The following is a 17,715-nucleotide window of genomic DNA, read 5'->3' as shown; positions in this document are numbered from 1 at the left end:
GCTTTGCCTATAATATGTGACATGGTATACCCGGAATTTAACCTGGTACAACAATAAGTTGTCACAAATCTCTTGTCCTTAGGTCGGGTCGGGGTGTATGAACTCCGGGTTGAACGGCTATCAAGTCAACGGTGGGCCCCCTTTTCTCACTTTAATTCATATAATGATAAATCCGAGACTCGAAATTCAGTTCTACTGTTCCGCTGCATTCCGTACAGAAAGGGTTTGAAAGGAGAATCAAGTAAATCACACATCATTAGGTGGCTGTCGCGTTTATAGTAGAACGGACAGATATACAGGCTAAAACCGTCAGAACGGGCAGTTATGTTTTGAGGACATCGGCAACAGCATGAATGAGCCCCCGGAACAATGGATCAAGTTCCTTCTGCAGTTGTTCTTTGCTAAGCCCCTCCGGTAGATCAACCTCGGCCGTCCACGTAAAGGCGGTGCGACCCTGGTCTAACGCCTTCAACTTCATAGTGCCCACCGATTCGGTGAGGAGGTCGTTCCTGAAAACCGAAAAGCGAACAACGTGGTTCTCAACATCGACGTAGTCCAAACGCTCCCATGCAATACGGCCAGGCTCGTGAAAAATGTACGTCCGAACACTGCCAATGCCGTATCCTTTCAGATCGACGCTCTTCATGTCCGGAAACCACAACTTCTCGCAGCCGAAAGACGAGATCACGGCCCAGACCTCGCCGATAGGTACGTCGACAATCTCCGTAACGGAGCTAATCAACTCTAAAACCATCTTCGTCTGATTCTGTAATGTTTCGTCAGCGGCAAGTTTGACGCTTTGTAGTTTGCCGTAAGGTATTCGGTCCGTTAGGATAGGGTTCAGTAGGGAGTGATTATGGATCTCATACTCACCACGCAGGTCACGTCAGCGCTAGAGAGGAGCACTTTAAACAGTCAAGGGTGCGAGCTTGTCGATTCTCCGTCAATGATGCGAAAACAATCGGGCTTCTAGTGTATTTAATTTAGCAATTCAATAAGGTTTCGGGTTAACTCCAGGAATAGCGGATTTATAAGCGGAAAGAGCCATCGGACGGATTTCAAGTACCAACTCCAGAAATAGCGGATTTATAAGCGGAAAGAACCATCGGACAGATTTCAAGCATGAACTCCACTGTTTACGTCTTACGTGTTATAGGCTTGGAGCCACGAGCTCATTTGGAGAGCAAGGGTGAAGGCTACAAATAACGAGGAGAGCCCCTGATAGGCATCTAAAAGTTGTCTGTACCAGCAATAGCACAATCACTTTACTGCCTACATGATCATTGCCGCATTCCCAACCATGGCCATCGTCAAGGTATACGAGTATACTGGAACAATCCGTGCCCCTATCGGAGAGGTTTGGGCTCTTCTTTCTGCTTTTGGTTCCCCCAGATTATGGATGCCCGACTGTATCCTCACGACTGTCGAGGGGTTTGGTATCGGTTCGAAGCGTACAATCGCTTTTGGCGCAAATCCAAACGTTATGATCCGTGAGACCCTCCATAGCGTTGACGTCACAAAATACAGCGTTCGTCTCCATGTCGACCGCGACGATCTTCCGGGTATTGATTCTTATGCCACCTTCTTTTTGAGGCAAATTTCCCGCTATGAAACAGAAATGACATGGATTGGAGAGTCCTCGATCCCTGACGAAGAGGGCAGGGCTAACCTCAGGGTCTGGCTTGAGCGCACGTACAAGGGATTCGAGAAAAATTTGAACAAGTTACTGGCTCATTAACCCACGATAAAGGTTATAGAGTATGTTCAGACCTGTGTCACACGCGGATTTCTCATTCAACGTCGGCTGACCCGCAATTATTAGACCTTGGGAAGCTATCCAACGGTGTTGGCCATACCTGGTCAATGTAGCAAGAGCTAGAGCAAGGTACAATGGATCCAAATATCCAGTATATGCAAGGGCGGGAGTCCGTGACGCAGAGGTTCGATCAGCAAGAGACAACTCTTTGTGCGAAGAATTACATATCGAATCTTGGAGCAGCAAACTTGGAAGCTATTTTGATGTATTTAACCATGTCAGAACTTCTCGGCGTCTGTGTGGTATGGGCATGAGATTTATGGTAGCACATTTTCGTCGCCCTCTCACCCCTCCGCGCACCACGCCAGCTCGGTCAGTGTTCTTCTAGCTATGGCTCTAGATTGAAAGGGCAAATACCTGTAACCTCTTCTGAGTACCTTCATCCTCTCGTATGTCTAGGTTGATGCGCAGGCGTTCCTCCCTTAGGACGATGGCACAATACCGTTAATCGGGTTCCTAATACGCTCTCAACTGCGTGCCAGTAGTTAACCTATTCCCTAGACTACAAGCCCAACCTGCTGACTTCGTTAGGTCGTTCTAATTACACGCTAAAATCATGAAGCGGTGAGCCCCCTACCGCACGCTTAAAGCGACCGTTTTGCCCATTTAGTCGCATACTAGGAAGCGCGTTTTATGAAGCGATTCAGAACACCTACTTGCCTGTCTACCATGGCCAACAGTCGACCTTCGACTCCTCCGACCTACTCAGGTCGCCTTGACCGCCACACTCGCGTGCGAATTTTGACCCTACACGACGCCAGGTTCACCTACTAACAGACAGTCGACCATCTAGGTACTATAACCTATAACCTACCGCCAGGTTCATTATACCTGCCAGGCTCAAGCCGCTACTCTGAAAAAGACGTGTGGTTAACCAAGCAAGCTTTCTATTACAGAAATAGGCAATATAATTAGTTTTATTACTTCCTCCAAGCGCGTCGAATGTCCTATAAAAAAAGTTATTAAAGAATTTAGTTTACCGGTTGCTGCGTCTACTTTAGTCCGTTAGTTAAAGAAAAAGGGCTAGAAACGCTGTATGGTGCTTCGAAAGCCGCTACTAAGCAATTATTACAAAGTAGCTGTCCAGTCACATGGCAGACTGTTTTTGTGTTGGCCAATAGGCCCAAGCTGGTCAGCATTTAGCGTGCTCAGCAATGACTTTATATTGTTGGCATCATCCTGGTAATCTTCGGTTATCTAGCCTTCTGTGGATCAGCCTGATACAAATGTGGTCCGCAAAACCACGTTCCCCACTAGCCTAGATGCAAAACGCGGATGTATATAATACTGATCACGGGTCTCCCCTTACATACTCCTTCGAGCTCCCAAAATTCAAATCAGCCACTAGAGAAAGTGCCTATCATTTTCCAAGCAATGGTGGATCCAACGAATGTGCTCATCACAGGTTGTAACCGGGGTACTGCCGTTCCTCCCAACATTTTGACCCTCGAGTTGTAGCTGAAAATCATTCTAGGAATCGGACAGAGACTTCTCGCGGCCATTCTCTCGAGGGCCAACCACATCGTTATCGCAGCTGTGCGAGACCCCCGTAGCACCGCTTCGCAAGCTCTCTACGATCTCCCACATGGACCAGGGAGCAAAATTATCGTGCTCCAGATTGACAGTACTTCCACGACCGACGCGTTTGCCGCCGTTGATACTCTTAAATCCAAACACCAAATCACAAGGCTTGATCTTGTCATTACCAACGCTGGTATTTCAAAGTACATTGGCAAGGCGGATGTGACACCGGCCGAGGAAATGCTGGATCACTTCAAGATAAATTCCATGGCTCCTTTGCTTCTCTTCCAGGCTACGTCCGCGCCGCTTTCGCTTTCGGCTAAACCAAAATTTGTTGCCATGTCCTCTGGTGCGGGAAGCATCGGATTAATGGATAAGCTGCCTGTCCCAAATACCGCCTATGGCTCATCTAAGGCGGCTCTCAACTTCATTATGAGAAGGATTCACTTCGAAAATCCCCATTTAATTGTATTCCCCGTCAACCCCGGTTGGTTGCGGACCGAGGTTTGTCTTCTCTCACGTTCCCATTCAGTTCGGCCTAATTGACGTCTACTAGTTGGGAAACCATGCTGCTCGCAGTGTAGGGCTTTCAGAGGCGCCTGTTGCTATTCAGGATGGTGTGAAAGGTGTATTGGATGTGATAGACCACGCCACGAGAGAGGACACATCAGGAAAGTTTCTCTCTTGGGATAAGGATGAGCTTGTTTGTAGAAATTCGAATGATTACATGAAAATTAAATGACTCAAATTATTAATAACGCGATTAAAACCACGGCAGTTGATTCTATTTCCCCATGTCTTTCCATGCCACTGGTGATGATTAAGGCAAAGTTTAGAATATTTAGATGACAACAATTTAATGGGATCCGTTGTCAACGCGCAATCCGGACTTTGTTTGGCCCGGGTTGTTTGCCGCCAGCAGACATTATCCGCCTAGACGTAGAGCCCCAACCACGTCGAAAACATGCCAAAATTTACCCCAGATATAAATTAGCCAATTCCGCAACCTGCTTTTTATCGAACCTTTGGCTCAGGTGACCATACCTTTAATAATAGGTCAAGAGGAATTCCCAGCTAGATTAGTGTCAGATAGATCTTAGATTAATAAGGGAAAAAAAATGAGAGAAAAGTGAGAATTGATTCTGAATTCCGATCAATTCTGCTTAGTCTAGTCGCTCAGAAAACAAAAGGCGCAGCACTGTAGCAGCCATTCCCCAAGAAAATGGAGATGAAGGCCAATTTGCCCAAGGACGGAAATAACTGTTGCGGGTTCCCTGGAGCTAAATTTAGGACTTAATTCAGAAGCAGATTCCTGTTTGTGAGAGTTCTGCGTAACGACAACCAACCTCATCAATTTCGATTTCTTCTAATGCTAAAGCACTGTCGCGAAGTAACTTTCCCAGGGCTTTTGATGAGTCTCCATAACCTGCTCTCCAGCAAGTTCGTCGAAGAGCCTCCAATTCGCCTAGATGGCATATATTTAGATGGCATTGGCCGAGACATGTGCTGTCGATGACAATCTCGAGATCAGCCCGTTACAATAGCTCACAGGCCTGACCAGGTCGTCGTCTCCTTTATCTCCAACACGCCTTCCAGCAGAATGTTTTGGCTGCTCGACCCAACCAAGACTCTATACCGCCCTTTTTCGCACGTCCACACGTGTGCTTCCTGATCCCAAAATGCAGTAGTGAACCGATCAAATGGTATGCTCACACTGCGCGTCTCACCTGGCTGCAAAGTCACCTTTGCAAATCCTTTGAGCTCCTTGACTGGACGTGCGATGGACGACGTTGTTGCATCGGCAGCGATATACAGCTGGACGACTTCTGCTCCAGCCACGTCTCCCGAGTTACGAACATTAAGTGTAGCGGATGCGGTGTCGACAGCGAAATCGGAATAAGCAAAGGAAGTGTACGACAGACCGTGCCTGAGGGACGAAGCGAGTTAGCCGTAGTTTCGACAGAAATGATAGTGGAGCGGACGGACCCAAAGGGATAGAGCACATCTCGGAGGACTTTTTCGTAGTATCGGTAACCAACGTAAATGCCCTCGCCATATGTTACTTGCCCTCTCTCGCTTCCAAAATTGAGATATGTCGGGGTGTCTTCGATTCGCCGCGGGAAAGAAAGAGGTAGTTTTCCACTGGGATTGACGACCCCGAACAACACATCCGCAATGCCATTGCCTAGCTCATTGCCGCCAAACCATGCATGTAGATGGATCTTCACATTATCTGCCCAAGGAAGCATGTTGAAAGGCGTGCCGCTTTGGGTCATGAGAATGGCGTCAGGCGCCACGTCAAGGACAGCTGTGACCAAGGAGGCAACGGCAGGAGGCAGATCCATGTGAGACCGATCGAATCCCTCGGATTCGTGGTCTCGCGTCAGTCCAACCCCCAGTATCGTGACGTCTGCACGCTTCGCGGCCTCGACGGCCCGGGCGATAGCCAGCTCCGGATCGATGGCCTGAACCATTCCCAGGCGACCAGCGCCGCCACCGAAATTTACAACCCCCGGTTTCATGAGCTTGGACGATGGACCACTAGCGAATTCCACCCTAATCTTGTACAACTGATCCTTAACAAGATCCACGGTGGCCTTTTCCTCCCGGGTGCCTTTGCCGAAGAAGAAATTGCCCCCTCGTTGCACAGTAGTGTTATCGATTATAAGCTGGTCGTCGATAAAGAGGCTGCCAGAACCATAGACAGCAAGGCCGAATTCGAAAGGACCAGTGGCAGGAGCAATCAACTCGGCTTCAATGTCTGCGTAGAAGAGCCGGTCCAATTGTGGGTTGGAGAAGCCCATCAGCTGCCACGAAGACTCCTGTAGGATGGTTTCCTCAACCACGCGCCGTTCTTTGACGGAGGGTGGGTCTCGGTAGAAGCGCATTCGAAGCCCAGGCTGGCCTTCCGGCGTGCGCACTTCTGACGCCTCCAGCTCCGGGATAAAAACATACGAACTAGCGCCTGTCTCGTAGATAATCTCGACGCCCGGAGGGAGCTGGTTCATGATTCCCTGGTACGGCGAGATGCTGTAGTATGGCTGAAGGGACGCAGAACCTCCCCCGCAGAACGCCGCGGTCTTCATGTTTGGCCCGATCAAGGCGACACTCTTCAACGCCTTCAGGTTTAGTGGCAAAAGCCCCGACTCGTTCTTAAGAAGGACAATGCTATCGGCAGCAAGTTTGCGGTTCAACCTACGATCCTCGGGAAAGTCTCGTGTGCTCTCGACGGTCGAAACCTCGGCCTTGTTGGCTCGCTTCACGAATTCGAGCACGGTCCTGGCGCGCTCGTCAAGCGTTGAGCGGGAGACTTTGCGACTCGAAATCGCAAGCTCCAGTAACGGTCCTCGAAGCCTTGTGGGGCCAGGCATCTCCAGGTCAAGGCCGGCATTCAGAGCCTCGGCGGTCGAGTATGTTCCAAACCTGTCAAGGCCAAGTAAGCAAATGATCTGCCCGAATCGGACGTGGTGATGCAGACGCACCAGTCACTCATGATGAGGCCCTTCCAGCCCCATTCCTTGCGCAAGAGACCATCCAACATCTCCTTGCTCTCCGAAACATGTTGCCCGTTGATCTTGTTGTAGCATGTCATGACTGCGCCCGGAGCTGCATCGGCGATAGCGATCTGAAAGGGCAACAAATGAACCTCGCGCAACGCTCGCTCGCTCATGACGGCATTGACGCTAATTCTCTCATGCTCCTGGTCGTTTGCTGCGAAATGCTTGATAGTGGATATCACGCCGGTGGACTGGGCACCTCGGATGTAGGCGGCGGCAAGTTTGCCGGTGGCATATGGGTCCTCCGCGAAAGACTCGAAACCTCTGCCCCCAAGGGGCGACCGTTGGATACACACCGTGGGTCCTAGCCAGCAGTGAGCACCTTTGGCTAGGCACTCTTGGCCGATGAGAACACCGGCATCGAAAAGCAAAGACTGGTCCCATGTGGCGGCCAGGCCGGTGCCACAAGGAAGACAGGCGGCGCGGACGCCGTCGAAGAACTTGGTGCCTCTAACGCCGTTGGGACCATCGCTCACTCTGACCGAGGGAACGTTGAAGCGCGGTAGGGAAGCTGTATGCCAAAAGTCATGGCCTGTGGAATTTCCGTCAGCAGATACTGGGAGACTTGGGCACGTCGCTCTGTCTCACCCGCAAGGAGGGAAATCTTCTCCAGCGACGAGGCATTCTCGAGAATGTAATCAATATCGAAATCCCCACCACGAGGAGATATCTCTCCCATATTGGCGACGATTTCCACGCACGAGACCGCCTCAAATGACCGCACCGGGGGAGCCTGTCTGCCCCTTAGAACTGGTTGAGGCCATAATACTTATAACCACTTCCACCCAGAGCCCTAGACATGCGGAGGATAGTGGGCCATGGTTTCCGGAAGGCAAGGTCATGGATTCGAGAAGCGGCTTTTGTTGAGCTCGGTGTCGGGATGCCTCCCCGACGCGGGGGTCTCGCCTGACCAGCGCAGTAAATCAGTGTACCGAGGTCGTGGTTCCGCGCGGAAACAAGGGCAATGCTGTCAGCGTGAGGGGCAGGAGATGGGCGAACTGAATGGCAGGGCGACGCATGGTTTGCTTTTCGTTGCATGATTGTCGCGGAGAGTCCCCGATAGTGCCCGGGGAGACTACCGATATGATTTCCGGCTGGAGTGGCATATCAGGTGTATACTACTACACCCTCACATCCCATAATTACCCCAACCAATTTATCAAGTCAAAAATCAAAATCCTGTCACTTCAGGGAGCCTTTGTCAGTTGCTTCTTCTTCCCTACCAAGGTGGATGACCTAGATATCAACGATCCATCCGCTCCGAATTAACGTACGCGAGGCGAATTGATCTTGCGACCACGATGGAAGGAAAGGCCTCGAATAGCGAGTTGACGACTCCAGGACAGCCTATCAGCCAGCTCCCGCAGCAGGGCATTTCCTTAACTCCCACACTGGCAGAAGTACTCAAGGCCGAGTGCAGCGAGAAGGGAACAGCGACGGAGGGACCGTTGACGACGGACCCGGCATGCCAGACGGACGATGATGACTCGGAGATGGTCAAATGGGACGGCGAGAGTGATCCTGAGCTGCCGGTCAATTGGCAATCCTCCAAAAAATGGCAAAATGTTGTCATGGTCTCGGCCTTGACTTTCGTGACGTGAGGCGATCCTCTCCCAAATGCTATCGACAAGTCGCGACTAACCCTGGCCACGCGCTGCCCAGTCCGTTTGCGTCGTCCATGTTTGCCCCGGCGATCAACCAAGTCATGGCCGAGATGGGCACCTCGAACCGCGACATCGGCTCGTTTGCGGTATCGATCTACCTGCTTGGTTACGCATTTGGACCTCTCGTGCTGGGACCCTGCAGTGAACTATACGGGCGTCTGATTGTCTATCATACTGGTGCCCTGCTATTTATTCTCTGCAATGTCGCTTGCGCGCTGTCCTTTAGCATGCCAATGCTCATCATCTTCCGTTTCTTAACCGGTCTTATAGGCGCTGCTCCGTTGACAATAGGTCCTGGTACCGTTGCAGATTGCTTCCGCCAAGAGGAGCGCGGGCGTGCCATGGCAGTCTGGACAATGCCTGTGCTGCTGGGGCCTTGCCTGGGACCAGCGGTTGGAGCCTACGTGTCCCGTTCGCTGGGTTGGCGGTGGAACTTCTGGCTTCTGATCATCGTGGTAGGCTTCTACCCAACTCATCACCGGCTACAAGGGAATTGGGCATACGCTAATAAGGCAGTTTCAAGTCCGGTGCAGTTTCGCTCTTCTGCCTCGTCTTCCAGCGGGAGACCCATCCTCCGACGCTCCTGAAGCGCAAAGCCGCTCGGCTGAGAAAATCGACGGGCAACCCCAACATACGCCCTGTCAACCATACCACCGTATCCCGGAGCCAACTGATCACAACGAGCATTGTCCGGCCCATCAGGATGCTTTTCCTCTCGCCGGTGGTTTTCGGACTCTCATTGCTGACCGCTGTCGCGTATGGAACGCTCTACCTCTTATTCACGACAGTAACCGACGTCTTTGCATCGCGCTATGGCATCGTCACCAATGTGGGCCTGATATATCTTGGCTGTGGCTGCGGTCAATTTGCCGGCCTCTTGATCTTAGGGCTGGTTTCCGATGCAATCGTTAAGCGAGCAGCCCAAGGCGGAGAAATGAAGCCCGAATACCGTCTGCCCCCCACGATCCTTGGGGGATCTATGATCCCTATCGGCTTGCTCATATATGGCTGGACCGCTGAGTATAGGGTCTTCTGGTTCGTGCCTGTTATGGGCACATTTTTCATCGGGCTTGGCATGATCACGGTTTTCACCCCCGTTGGGACGTACCTGATCGACGCGTTTCCAATGTACGCTGCCAGCGCCACCGCTGCCAATACGGTCTTCCGCAGTGTGGGGGGTGCGCTTCTTCCACTGGCGGGTCCCCGAATGTATAGTAGTCTTGGCCAAGGCTGGGGGAATACGCTTCTGGCTGGTATATCCTTGCTTATGATGGGCATGATTTTCCTGTCCCTGCAGTATGGAGAACGGTTGAGGACACATCCCAAGTACCAAATTAAGCTATGAGAAAAATACATCACTAGGTCCGAGAGACTGCGCAGGCCGGTATAGACAATACCGCGAACAATATTATAGTGTAGACAATATCTAGAATTTAATCAAATGCGTATTATTCACAGCTTCCGGCGGTGTAGCATCAACAAATTCGTTCAAGAGGTCATCTGTAGCACGGCATTTGCTTCCACGATGGTTGGTTTATTGGGTGGACTGAGCCACGGCATGGCACCATTATACTAACTTGTAGAGCTTCTTGGAATACCGCTGAGGCGATCATTCCTAATCCACTGTCTGCCCAAAGTCCTCCAGAGCCCAGCGGAGCCGGATATAGCAGCCAGCTACCCCTCTGGTCTCCTCTGCAGCTGGCTCTGAACGGTGCGGCGCCAGTGTTCTGGTCGCCACAGATGCCGGGCGGCATTAAGCAATGGGAAGCCACTGATACACCCGATCAGTCGGGCAGGTGCTTATCCATGTCGCATCGCAAAGACGACCCTGAATGTACGCCCCTCGACGATGCGAAGCGGCGTCTTCAAGGGGCTTTTCTGCGTACGCCTGATCGTAACTAACGAGCATGCTTTTGGTTTTCTTCTCCAGCGGACAACCGAATCAGTGTATGTCAACCCGGATCACCACGGTCGACGTGTGCCTCAGAGTCAACAAGATGACCCAGAACACCATCAAGCAGTATCCATACAAAGTCACTTCCCCAATGCCAAGCAGAAAGTTGTCTTAGTTGTCTTAGTAGCGGATAACGTCGGCCATTTGCCGATAACATGGTACGGGGAGGCTCGCCGACAGAGCCTTTGCCCCGTACGACGGATTCAACGGTGGTCGTCATGGACGGACGAGCCCGGAACCAATAGCCTGGTGTATTGTGTCGTGAGCTCCAGTTGCTTCGGGGTCAGTCCGCATCGCGCCGGGTTCCATACTAACTGCCTTCAGCTTTGTGGATAGCCGGTGGAGGAAAACCGGGAAGTCAGACCACGGATTTTTCTAAACGTCTTGTCCGCCACATTATCGGCAGAGTCCCCGATCGATATCTTCGTCGCCCCGCCAACCCCAAGATTCACCAACTACCTTCATCTTCCATCGGGATCGTCCCCGACCGAAACGAGGTGGCGAACCTATGTTTCCTTCGCAAACCCCAGTTTCCCCAAGGATCTAGTGCCTCCCCCGCAGTCTAGATTGTGGGGGAAGAAGAAGAAACTAACATTTCTTGTGTCTGGCGCGTGGTTAGGACCCTCCCTGTCGACCGAACGGACTATACTTGCTTTCCAACCTATCATCTTCATTCTACTATGGCCGGATTCTTTCAGGTGGAATAAACGACGTGTTCCAGCTTTGACTTCACCCCATAGCCCGCCACGCTTTATAGTCCCAAGCCACGCTTCTGAGTCGAGTCAGGATCCGTCCCAACACATGGCGAAGCGTCTTCGGTGATCCGTATATATTGAGCAGGAATTCCGTCGACGACGACAGTTCCAACTACTCACCATCCCGCCATCAAGCCGAACGTCCATCTGAGTGATTCCAAGAACACTTGAGTTCATCTGTGGCCGTTACGCGTCCAACACAATGGGTCTTCCTGCTTTTCTCCGATCCGGGTCAGACAGGGAGGTGTACTCTCCCGAATTGCTGGCGGTAAGTTCTCGGTGACTCGGCAAGGAAAACCGTCTAACGGGACATCCAAGGTGTTGCCAAGCAACGCGAGGCCCTGGTATCGCACGAAGCATCTGCTGCTGCTCAATTTCTTTCTCGCGATCCCCTTGCTATCCGCCTCCGCGGTTGGCTTCGATGGTCACACTCCTTGCCCCGTACCATCCTGATGAGCCGTCGCTAAACGTCCCATAGGCGCCATGATGAACGGCCTTCAGACGTTGCCTCAATGGCGGAATACCTTCGGCAAGCCCACGGGCGCTCTTCTAGGCTTTATGAATGCCGTTTACCCCATCGCCAAGGTCACCGGATTGTTCCCCGCCACCTGGATCGGAGACCGATACGGAAGGAAGAAGGTCTTGTATATTGGGTTTGCCCTGCTTCCTATCGGGGCGGCTTTGCAAGGCGCGTCGCAAAATACCCCGATGTTCATCGTCGCCCGATTCCTGATCGGCTTTGCAACCTCGTTTCTCGCCCAGCCTTCGCCGATCCTGGTGACCGAGCTGGCATATCCGACGCACCGGGCTCGGGCGACGGCTCTATACAACACCTGCTTTGTAAGGGACCGGATTTTGAGGCCTGAATTAATACTAATCGACCTCAGTACCTCGGGGCCGTCCTCGCCGCGTGGTCCACATTCGGAACGTTCAGGTTCCACTCGTCGTGGTCCTGGAGAATCCCATCCCTCCTTCAACAAGCCATCCCCGCCTTTCAATCTGCTTTCATCTTCTGGGTCCCCGAGTCTCCTCGGTCAGTCAGTCCCACCCATGCCGCGGCTCCATCACTAACATGACCAGGTGGCTCATGGCCAATAAGAAGGAAGAAGAAGCCCGGCGGATCTTGACGAAATACCACGCTGGTGGCGATGAGAATTCGCCCTTGGTGGAGTTTGAGTTGAGTGAAATCTCCCAGGCTTTAGAAATGGAAAAGGCGAGTGAGCACTCGCCCAGCTACGTCGAGCTGGTCCGCACGGGTCCTAACCGCCACCGCACCGCGCTCGCTTTTCTCATCGCGTTTTTCACCCAGTGGAATGGCTGCAGCGTCTTGTCCTATTACTTGACACTCGTTCTCAACACCATTGGCATTACGGAGCCTGCCCAACAGACCCTCATCAATGGTATGCTGCAAATATTCAACTGGATCGTGGCGGTCTGCGGCGGTGCCCTCCTGGTAGACCGCGTGGGTCGCCGTTCGCTGTTCCTTATTGGCACTTCGGGCATGCTTCTTTCCTACATTGCGTGGACTGCGTTAAACGCCCAGTTTGCAAAGACCCACGATCAACGTCTGGGAACGGCGGTCTTGGTGTTCATCTTCATCTACTATTTCTTTTACGACGTGTCCTGGACGCCTCTGCCCATCGCTTACACCGCCGAAATCTTCCCGTATACCCTGAGAGGTCGGGGAATGACGACCAACTTTGTCGGGACCTATCTCGGCCTCGTCAGCGGACAGTTCCTCAATCCCATTGCCATGGAAGACATGAACTGGCGATATTACATCGTTTTCTGCGCCATCTTGTTCGTCATGGTGGTCGCAATTTACCTCTGGGTTCCGGAAACCAAGGGTCGCACTCTGGAAGAGATCGCAGAGATCTTCGATGGCCCTCGAAGTCATCTGACTGCAGGCGCCGCTGATGAGAACAGGGCACGACTCTCGACAAAGACAGCTGAAGTGGAGCTTAGGGAGGATATAGCAACTCGAGGTTAAGGATGAAAGGTGTCCCGAGTTCGACCCGCTTCTTACGATGGCGCTGCCATGACTTCCTTCCCCCACCGCCTGGCCTGCTTCTTCTATCGTTGGTCCGCGCTTGCCCTCGCTCCTTCTCGTCTCCAGGCGTTTTGTACACAGGTTGTGGCCTAGTCAGATGGAATTCAAGTCTCACTTCAGCCCTTCACAAACGGCAAACCCATCAACTATGATGACTAACTACTCCCGACATCTATTCGGATTTGTTGTGGAATATGCCCAAAGGGGAAAGGGCAGGAGGATGTAAGGAACGAGAACTGTTAGATACCGTATTATCAAGAATACGACGAGTGAGAAGAGGAAGCGGAGGTCCGGAGGACCCCGCGGCTAAGTCTTGATGGTGGGTCACGTGGCCGATCGGGTCTTAGCCCTACAAGCCGGATTGGGACCGTGACAGAGGAAACTGTATCAACTACACCAACGTAGCCACTAAGGATCGGATGCCATATGACGATTGACCATCTATCTTGTTGACGATTCTTCTCTCTTCTTACTCTTCTGTTCCCCCGCTATATATACATACAGAGGGTGAGAACCTTCTAGAACCAGGCGATGTCCGGTCAATCCACCGGAGATCACGTGGCCTCATATTTCCGTATCAGGATTGCAAGAGAGTGTACCCTTGAGCGTCCAAATCCTGTCGTTCAAGAGGATAAAGCACCAGCCCATAGCCCTACTTTCCATCAGAGATGACGGCCTGCAGCATAATTGTTCCAATTATACGAGGCCAACATGCTGCTGACAACAATCTGGCGAACGGAATGGAAGCCTCTCTATCGAAGGCGGTGTCCTCCATGCTCTGTCATCAACCCGATCTAACTTAACATAAGGCCATGCATGACACATGGTTGGTGTGGGAAACCTAGGTGGTGTTATAATATCTGCGTAGTCACTGTAAATGGAGCAGAGATGACGGCTCAACAGTTTATTTGCGCCGCCACCAAAAGTTTGGGACTGTCGGTCACCCGTTCTTTCACTCACTCACGGGATGAATGAACAGTCAGTCCACCCAAGCCCCCACGACCCGCCAAGAACAAAGAGACGGAATGTCCCCGATCGGGGGAGCAGCGCCGACACATAAATCCCGCCATCCTCCCCGTTCCCCGCTCCCCCGCAGCATGACAGTAGTGCCGTCTGGTCCTGCCACAAGTTCTCCCCAACATCGGCACCTTTCATGGCAAGCCAAGATCTCGCAGCTCACCAAGACGCCGGTTCTAATGTTTCCGTCGTCCGATCTCGTGGGGCTAGCGCCTGCGAGAAATGCCGCCTCCGAAAGACCAAGTGCGATAACCGGCGCCCCAGTTGCGGATTTTGTTTGAAGCGTCGTGTCCCTTGTGTATACCAGGATGACAACAATGCCGGGTGAGAATTCGCATGCGACCACCAGCATTCACTGAGCGATCTGCCTAACGTAGCCGGCAGACTGATAACAGGCGCGGACATCCTCCAAGCGGTCAACCGGGTGGCGAACCTGGTTGAGGCTCAACAGAGAGACCAACGGCGGCAGCTGCTGCTGCTGCAGCAGGGGATGCCATGTGCATCTTGTGGGTCTCGCTCGACGCCTGCTTGGGGTCCGACTTCACAATCCTGGTCTCCGTCAGCTTGCAGCCAACCAGACAATGCTAATAATCTAGGGCCAGGCCACCCGTGGCCGCGCGAGACCGTTCGACCTCAAGGGGTCGAATCGGTCCTCGGCTGGCAAATATTGGCCTTGAATCTTCCACCGTCTCGGTGTCTCTTTGCACAGCCGGTGGCCGAGGCCGATCAGCCGTCCTCGCTGCCTGATATGAGCTATTCCCAGCTCTCGCGTCTGGAGTCGAAGTACATTGAAGTTCTTCATACAAAAAATCCGATTCTAGATCTGAATGAACTACATCGCATGGTGCTTCACGTCGCGGAGAATGGGCCGGATTGGTCCACACGAACCTGCTTGGTAGCCCTGGTCTGCGCCATTGCCGTCCTTTCTGAGGCTTATCCAGGGACTATCACGAGATCTGCGGCGCAGCCAACGCCTTCACTGGATCCGGACGATGAGAGCGGCGCCGACGTCAAGTTGTCGCTGCAGTTTTGGAACATTGCTCTGAAACGTCTTGGCTACGCAATGCGTGACAACAGTGTTGAGGCTGTTCAAACCCTGGTGCTAGCAGGAATCTGGTACATGCATCGAATGGAACCCCTGGAAGCCTGGAAACACTTCAACCTCGCTGGCGCAGCCTGGAACACCCTGAGGTTAACTCGATTCCCAGTGGTTGATCTGATAGACAACACCGATACGACGCCCAACGAGCTCACTATATTACAAGCGCTCTACTTCACTATCTGGAAGTCGGATTGCGAACTACGACTGGAGTTGCCGGTGCCAGGCCCCCCTCTCATCAACAGCACGGATTTCCCGTTGGCGTTTCCCCAGCCGCCCAGGCTTGGTTCGCAACCGTCAACGTCCGATGCGTCAGAGAGTGAGAGAAGTTGGTATTATTATCTCACAGAGATTGCAGCGCGACATCTGCTCAACCGTTTGGTGCAAATGAACTCGGAGTGTGCCGACACGCCGACGGAGAGGCAGGTGACCCGTCTGGTCAGCCATGCGGAGATGATGCAGGCTCAAATATCCGACTGGTATACTTCGTTACCATCCATCTTCCATTTTGCCATCCCGGATGGCTACGATGCTGATTTCCAATCTGATCCTATGATATTTGTTCTTCGGCATCGGTATTTTACCCTCCGGGAGCTCGTTGCGAGACCTTTTGTCCGGCTCTTGGTTGATGGGCTACTGGACGGAATGGATCCTTTGATTCGTGTCCGAGCGCGGTCATTCGCGTCAGAGTGCATGCAATTCTGTATGCTCAAACTGTCCCAAACCGTGGCATACCGTCATCAAGGAAACTGGTATCTGCTGCGATCCATGACGACTTCGTCATTGATCCTGGCCGCCGTTCACCTGGCACAATGCCGACTACGGGAGGGCGAAGCTGCCGGCGCCACCCCACCATCAGAGAACCTGATGCCGCCAGAAGCGTGGACATCGCGAGTCAGGGATGCTGTGGAGTCAGCCCAGCCATTTTTCGAGGAAACGAGCGGTGGCGCTTCGAATATGAAGCAGATGATCTTGGCCGCATTAGGAGCTGCTCAGCAACGTTCGGCGTGGTGCGGTTGGAGGAGCTATGGAAAAGAAGTGACTTAATACAATTGGCTACCATTGGCCACCGTTCTTGTCCGGGCTTTCCTCCTCCTGTACCATCGGGGACAGTCCCCGATGGATCATGGATCCCTGTCTGGGGTCTTGAACGGACTCACATGTGGCCAGGCTTGCCTCGTTATGAGCTGGACCATTGAGTTGGTGAATGCAGGTCGGCCGCCAGTGCGACTAGACAATTACTATATTAACTACCGAAGCCGAATTCGGAGGGTTGGTCTGCTTCACCTCAATGATAATTTTCACCTCAACGATAAATTTGAAGCTATTCAGAATATTATACAACAACGCCTTGCGAATCCCGTACAAAAAGTGGCTGATGATTATCTTTACCTTCCTGGCTATCTTATGGTTCAATCAGAATTTCTTTATCTGCCCTGCGTTGGCGAGAAATTGCGTCGTTTAGCTCGCGCGCGCTTTGCCTGACGAAGAAACTGACGCCTTTCTTCCTCGCTCCGATATTGGATATAGCGATTAGCGTCTTCTGCATCTAATGGGCCAGTTTCTCGAAGCCTTTTCATTGATTATCTTGCGGGCTGAGGCGCTCGGTAGCGAAGAAATAGCTGTAAAACATCTCGAAATTAACCAGCTAGTTCCGACGTCTGTAAAGCGCTTTTAAAGACGCGGTCCACACTGCGTATAAAGCTTTGATGAAGCTCTGGACTATTATGAATATAATCCTGCGCTTTTGCAATACTTCGACGAAGTCCTCGTATAGTAGATGGCGGCGATACTGAGCTAGATGGCGGCGGTGGCGTGGTATAGATCTCAAGCTCAGGTGTAGGACTTTTTGTCTTTTGCAGCGGTCCCAAAACCTCTACAGGATTGAATGGATAGAGGCCTCGCTTTTTAAAAGTATCTCGAATTGTCCGCGCTTTGAAAGTTTGCTTGCGTACGTCTGGGGTCTCCTTTAAAAAAAGCACCTTTGTCGTCGGTTTCCACACCTAGCCCAGCAAGAAAATTCTTCCACTTTCGATAGTAGTATGTATACACTTGAAATTGCTGGCCATCGAGCGGTTGAATGAGATGTGTAGTATGAGATGGAAAGCAGTACGGAATTATAGAGTTCTGCTTACCGAACTCTTGGAATTCGTACGTTAGGTGGGAAACCATGGCCATCAAAAAGTAGTATCTGTAACTTCCAGCTCCACCCACACCGCTTCCCGCTGTGGGTGAGCCACACCGTAATTTCCAACCACACCGTAATTGCCATTTTTCTATAT

At 52.0% G+C, this 17,715-nt stretch overlaps 7 protein-coding genes across 7 annotated transcripts; 5 read left to right on the top strand and 2 right to left on the bottom strand.

The window, feature by feature from the left end:
- Positions 1 to 266: 266 nt before the first annotated feature.
- Positions 267 to 937, bottom strand: BDW70DRAFT_145073 (SRPBCC family protein). The gene is made up of 2 exons (XM_073738369.1): positions 874 to 937; positions 267 to 766 (listed from the first exon to the last, which is right to left on the bottom strand). The coding sequence occupies exon 2, from the start codon at positions 752 to 754 to the stop codon at positions 323 to 325; it is 432 nt and encodes a 143-aa protein (XP_073591132.1). The 5' UTR covers positions 755 to 766; positions 874 to 937; the 3' UTR covers positions 267 to 322.
- Positions 938 to 1,300: 363 nt separating this feature from the next.
- On the top strand, positions 1,301 to 1,738 carry BDW70DRAFT_164598 (SRPBCC family protein; the record flags this gene model as incomplete). The annotated part of the gene is made up of 1 exon (XM_073741506.1): positions 1,301 to 1,738. The coding sequence occupies one exon, from the start codon at positions 1,301 to 1,303 to the stop codon at positions 1,736 to 1,738; it is 438 nt and encodes a 145-aa protein (XP_073591131.1).
- A 1,452-nt stretch (positions 1,739 to 3,190) lies between these two features.
- Positions 3,191 to 4,079, top strand: BDW70DRAFT_164597 (SDR family oxidoreductase; the record flags this gene model as incomplete). Its single annotated transcript, XM_073741505.1, has 3 exons — positions 3,191 to 3,233; positions 3,291 to 3,841; positions 3,894 to 4,079. 3 exons carry the CDS (start codon positions 3,191 to 3,193, stop codon positions 4,077 to 4,079), a joined length of 780 nt encoding a protein of 259 aa, XP_073591130.1.
- A 314-nt stretch (positions 4,080 to 4,393) lies between these two features.
- BDW70DRAFT_145072 (beta-glucosidase H) lies at positions 4,394 to 7,854 on the bottom strand. The gene is made up of 4 exons (XM_073738368.1): positions 7,483 to 7,854; positions 6,820 to 7,426; positions 5,324 to 6,760; positions 4,394 to 5,264 (listed from the first exon to the last, which is right to left on the bottom strand). Exons 1-4 carry the CDS (start codon positions 7,571 to 7,573, stop codon positions 4,883 to 4,885), a joined length of 2,517 nt encoding a protein of 838 aa, XP_073591129.1. The 5' UTR covers positions 7,574 to 7,854; the 3' UTR covers positions 4,394 to 4,882.
- A 341-nt stretch (positions 7,855 to 8,195) lies between these two features.
- On the top strand, positions 8,196 to 9,903 carry BDW70DRAFT_154287 (MFS transporter; the record flags this gene model as incomplete). Its single annotated transcript, XM_073739814.1, has 3 exons — positions 8,196 to 8,491; positions 8,557 to 9,013; positions 9,082 to 9,903. 3 exons carry the CDS (start codon positions 8,196 to 8,198, stop codon positions 9,901 to 9,903), a joined length of 1,575 nt encoding a protein of 524 aa, XP_073591128.1.
- Positions 9,904 to 11,469: 1,566 nt separating this feature from the next.
- On the top strand, positions 11,470 to 13,257 carry BDW70DRAFT_154286 (uncharacterized protein; the record flags this gene model as incomplete). Its single annotated transcript, XM_073739813.1, has 5 exons — positions 11,470 to 11,535; positions 11,597 to 11,678; positions 11,746 to 12,107; positions 12,155 to 12,300; positions 12,348 to 13,257. The coding sequence occupies 5 exons, from the start codon at positions 11,470 to 11,472 to the stop codon at positions 13,255 to 13,257; spliced, it is 1,566 nt and encodes a 521-aa protein (XP_073591127.1).
- Positions 13,258 to 14,470: 1,213 nt separating this feature from the next.
- BDW70DRAFT_164593 (Zn(II)2Cys6 transcription factor) lies at positions 14,471 to 16,480 on the top strand (the record flags this gene model as incomplete). Its single annotated transcript, XM_073741504.1, has 3 exons — positions 14,471 to 14,658; positions 14,719 to 14,840; positions 14,931 to 16,480. 3 exons carry the CDS (start codon positions 14,471 to 14,473, stop codon positions 16,478 to 16,480), a joined length of 1,860 nt encoding a protein of 619 aa, XP_073591126.1.
- Between the last annotated feature and the right edge of the window lie 1,235 nt (positions 16,481 to 17,715).

This window comes from Aspergillus foveolatus (assembly GCF_047715535.1).
Source record: "Aspergillus foveolatus strain CBS 279.81 unplaced genomic scaffold BDW70scaffold_120, whole genome shotgun sequence".
In the NCBI taxonomy this organism is placed as follows: domain Eukaryota; kingdom Fungi; phylum Ascomycota; class Eurotiomycetes; order Eurotiales; family Aspergillaceae; genus Aspergillus; species Aspergillus foveolatus.
Note: the sequence above shows the minus strand (reverse complement) of the source record. Positions and strands in the feature narration are given on the sequence as shown.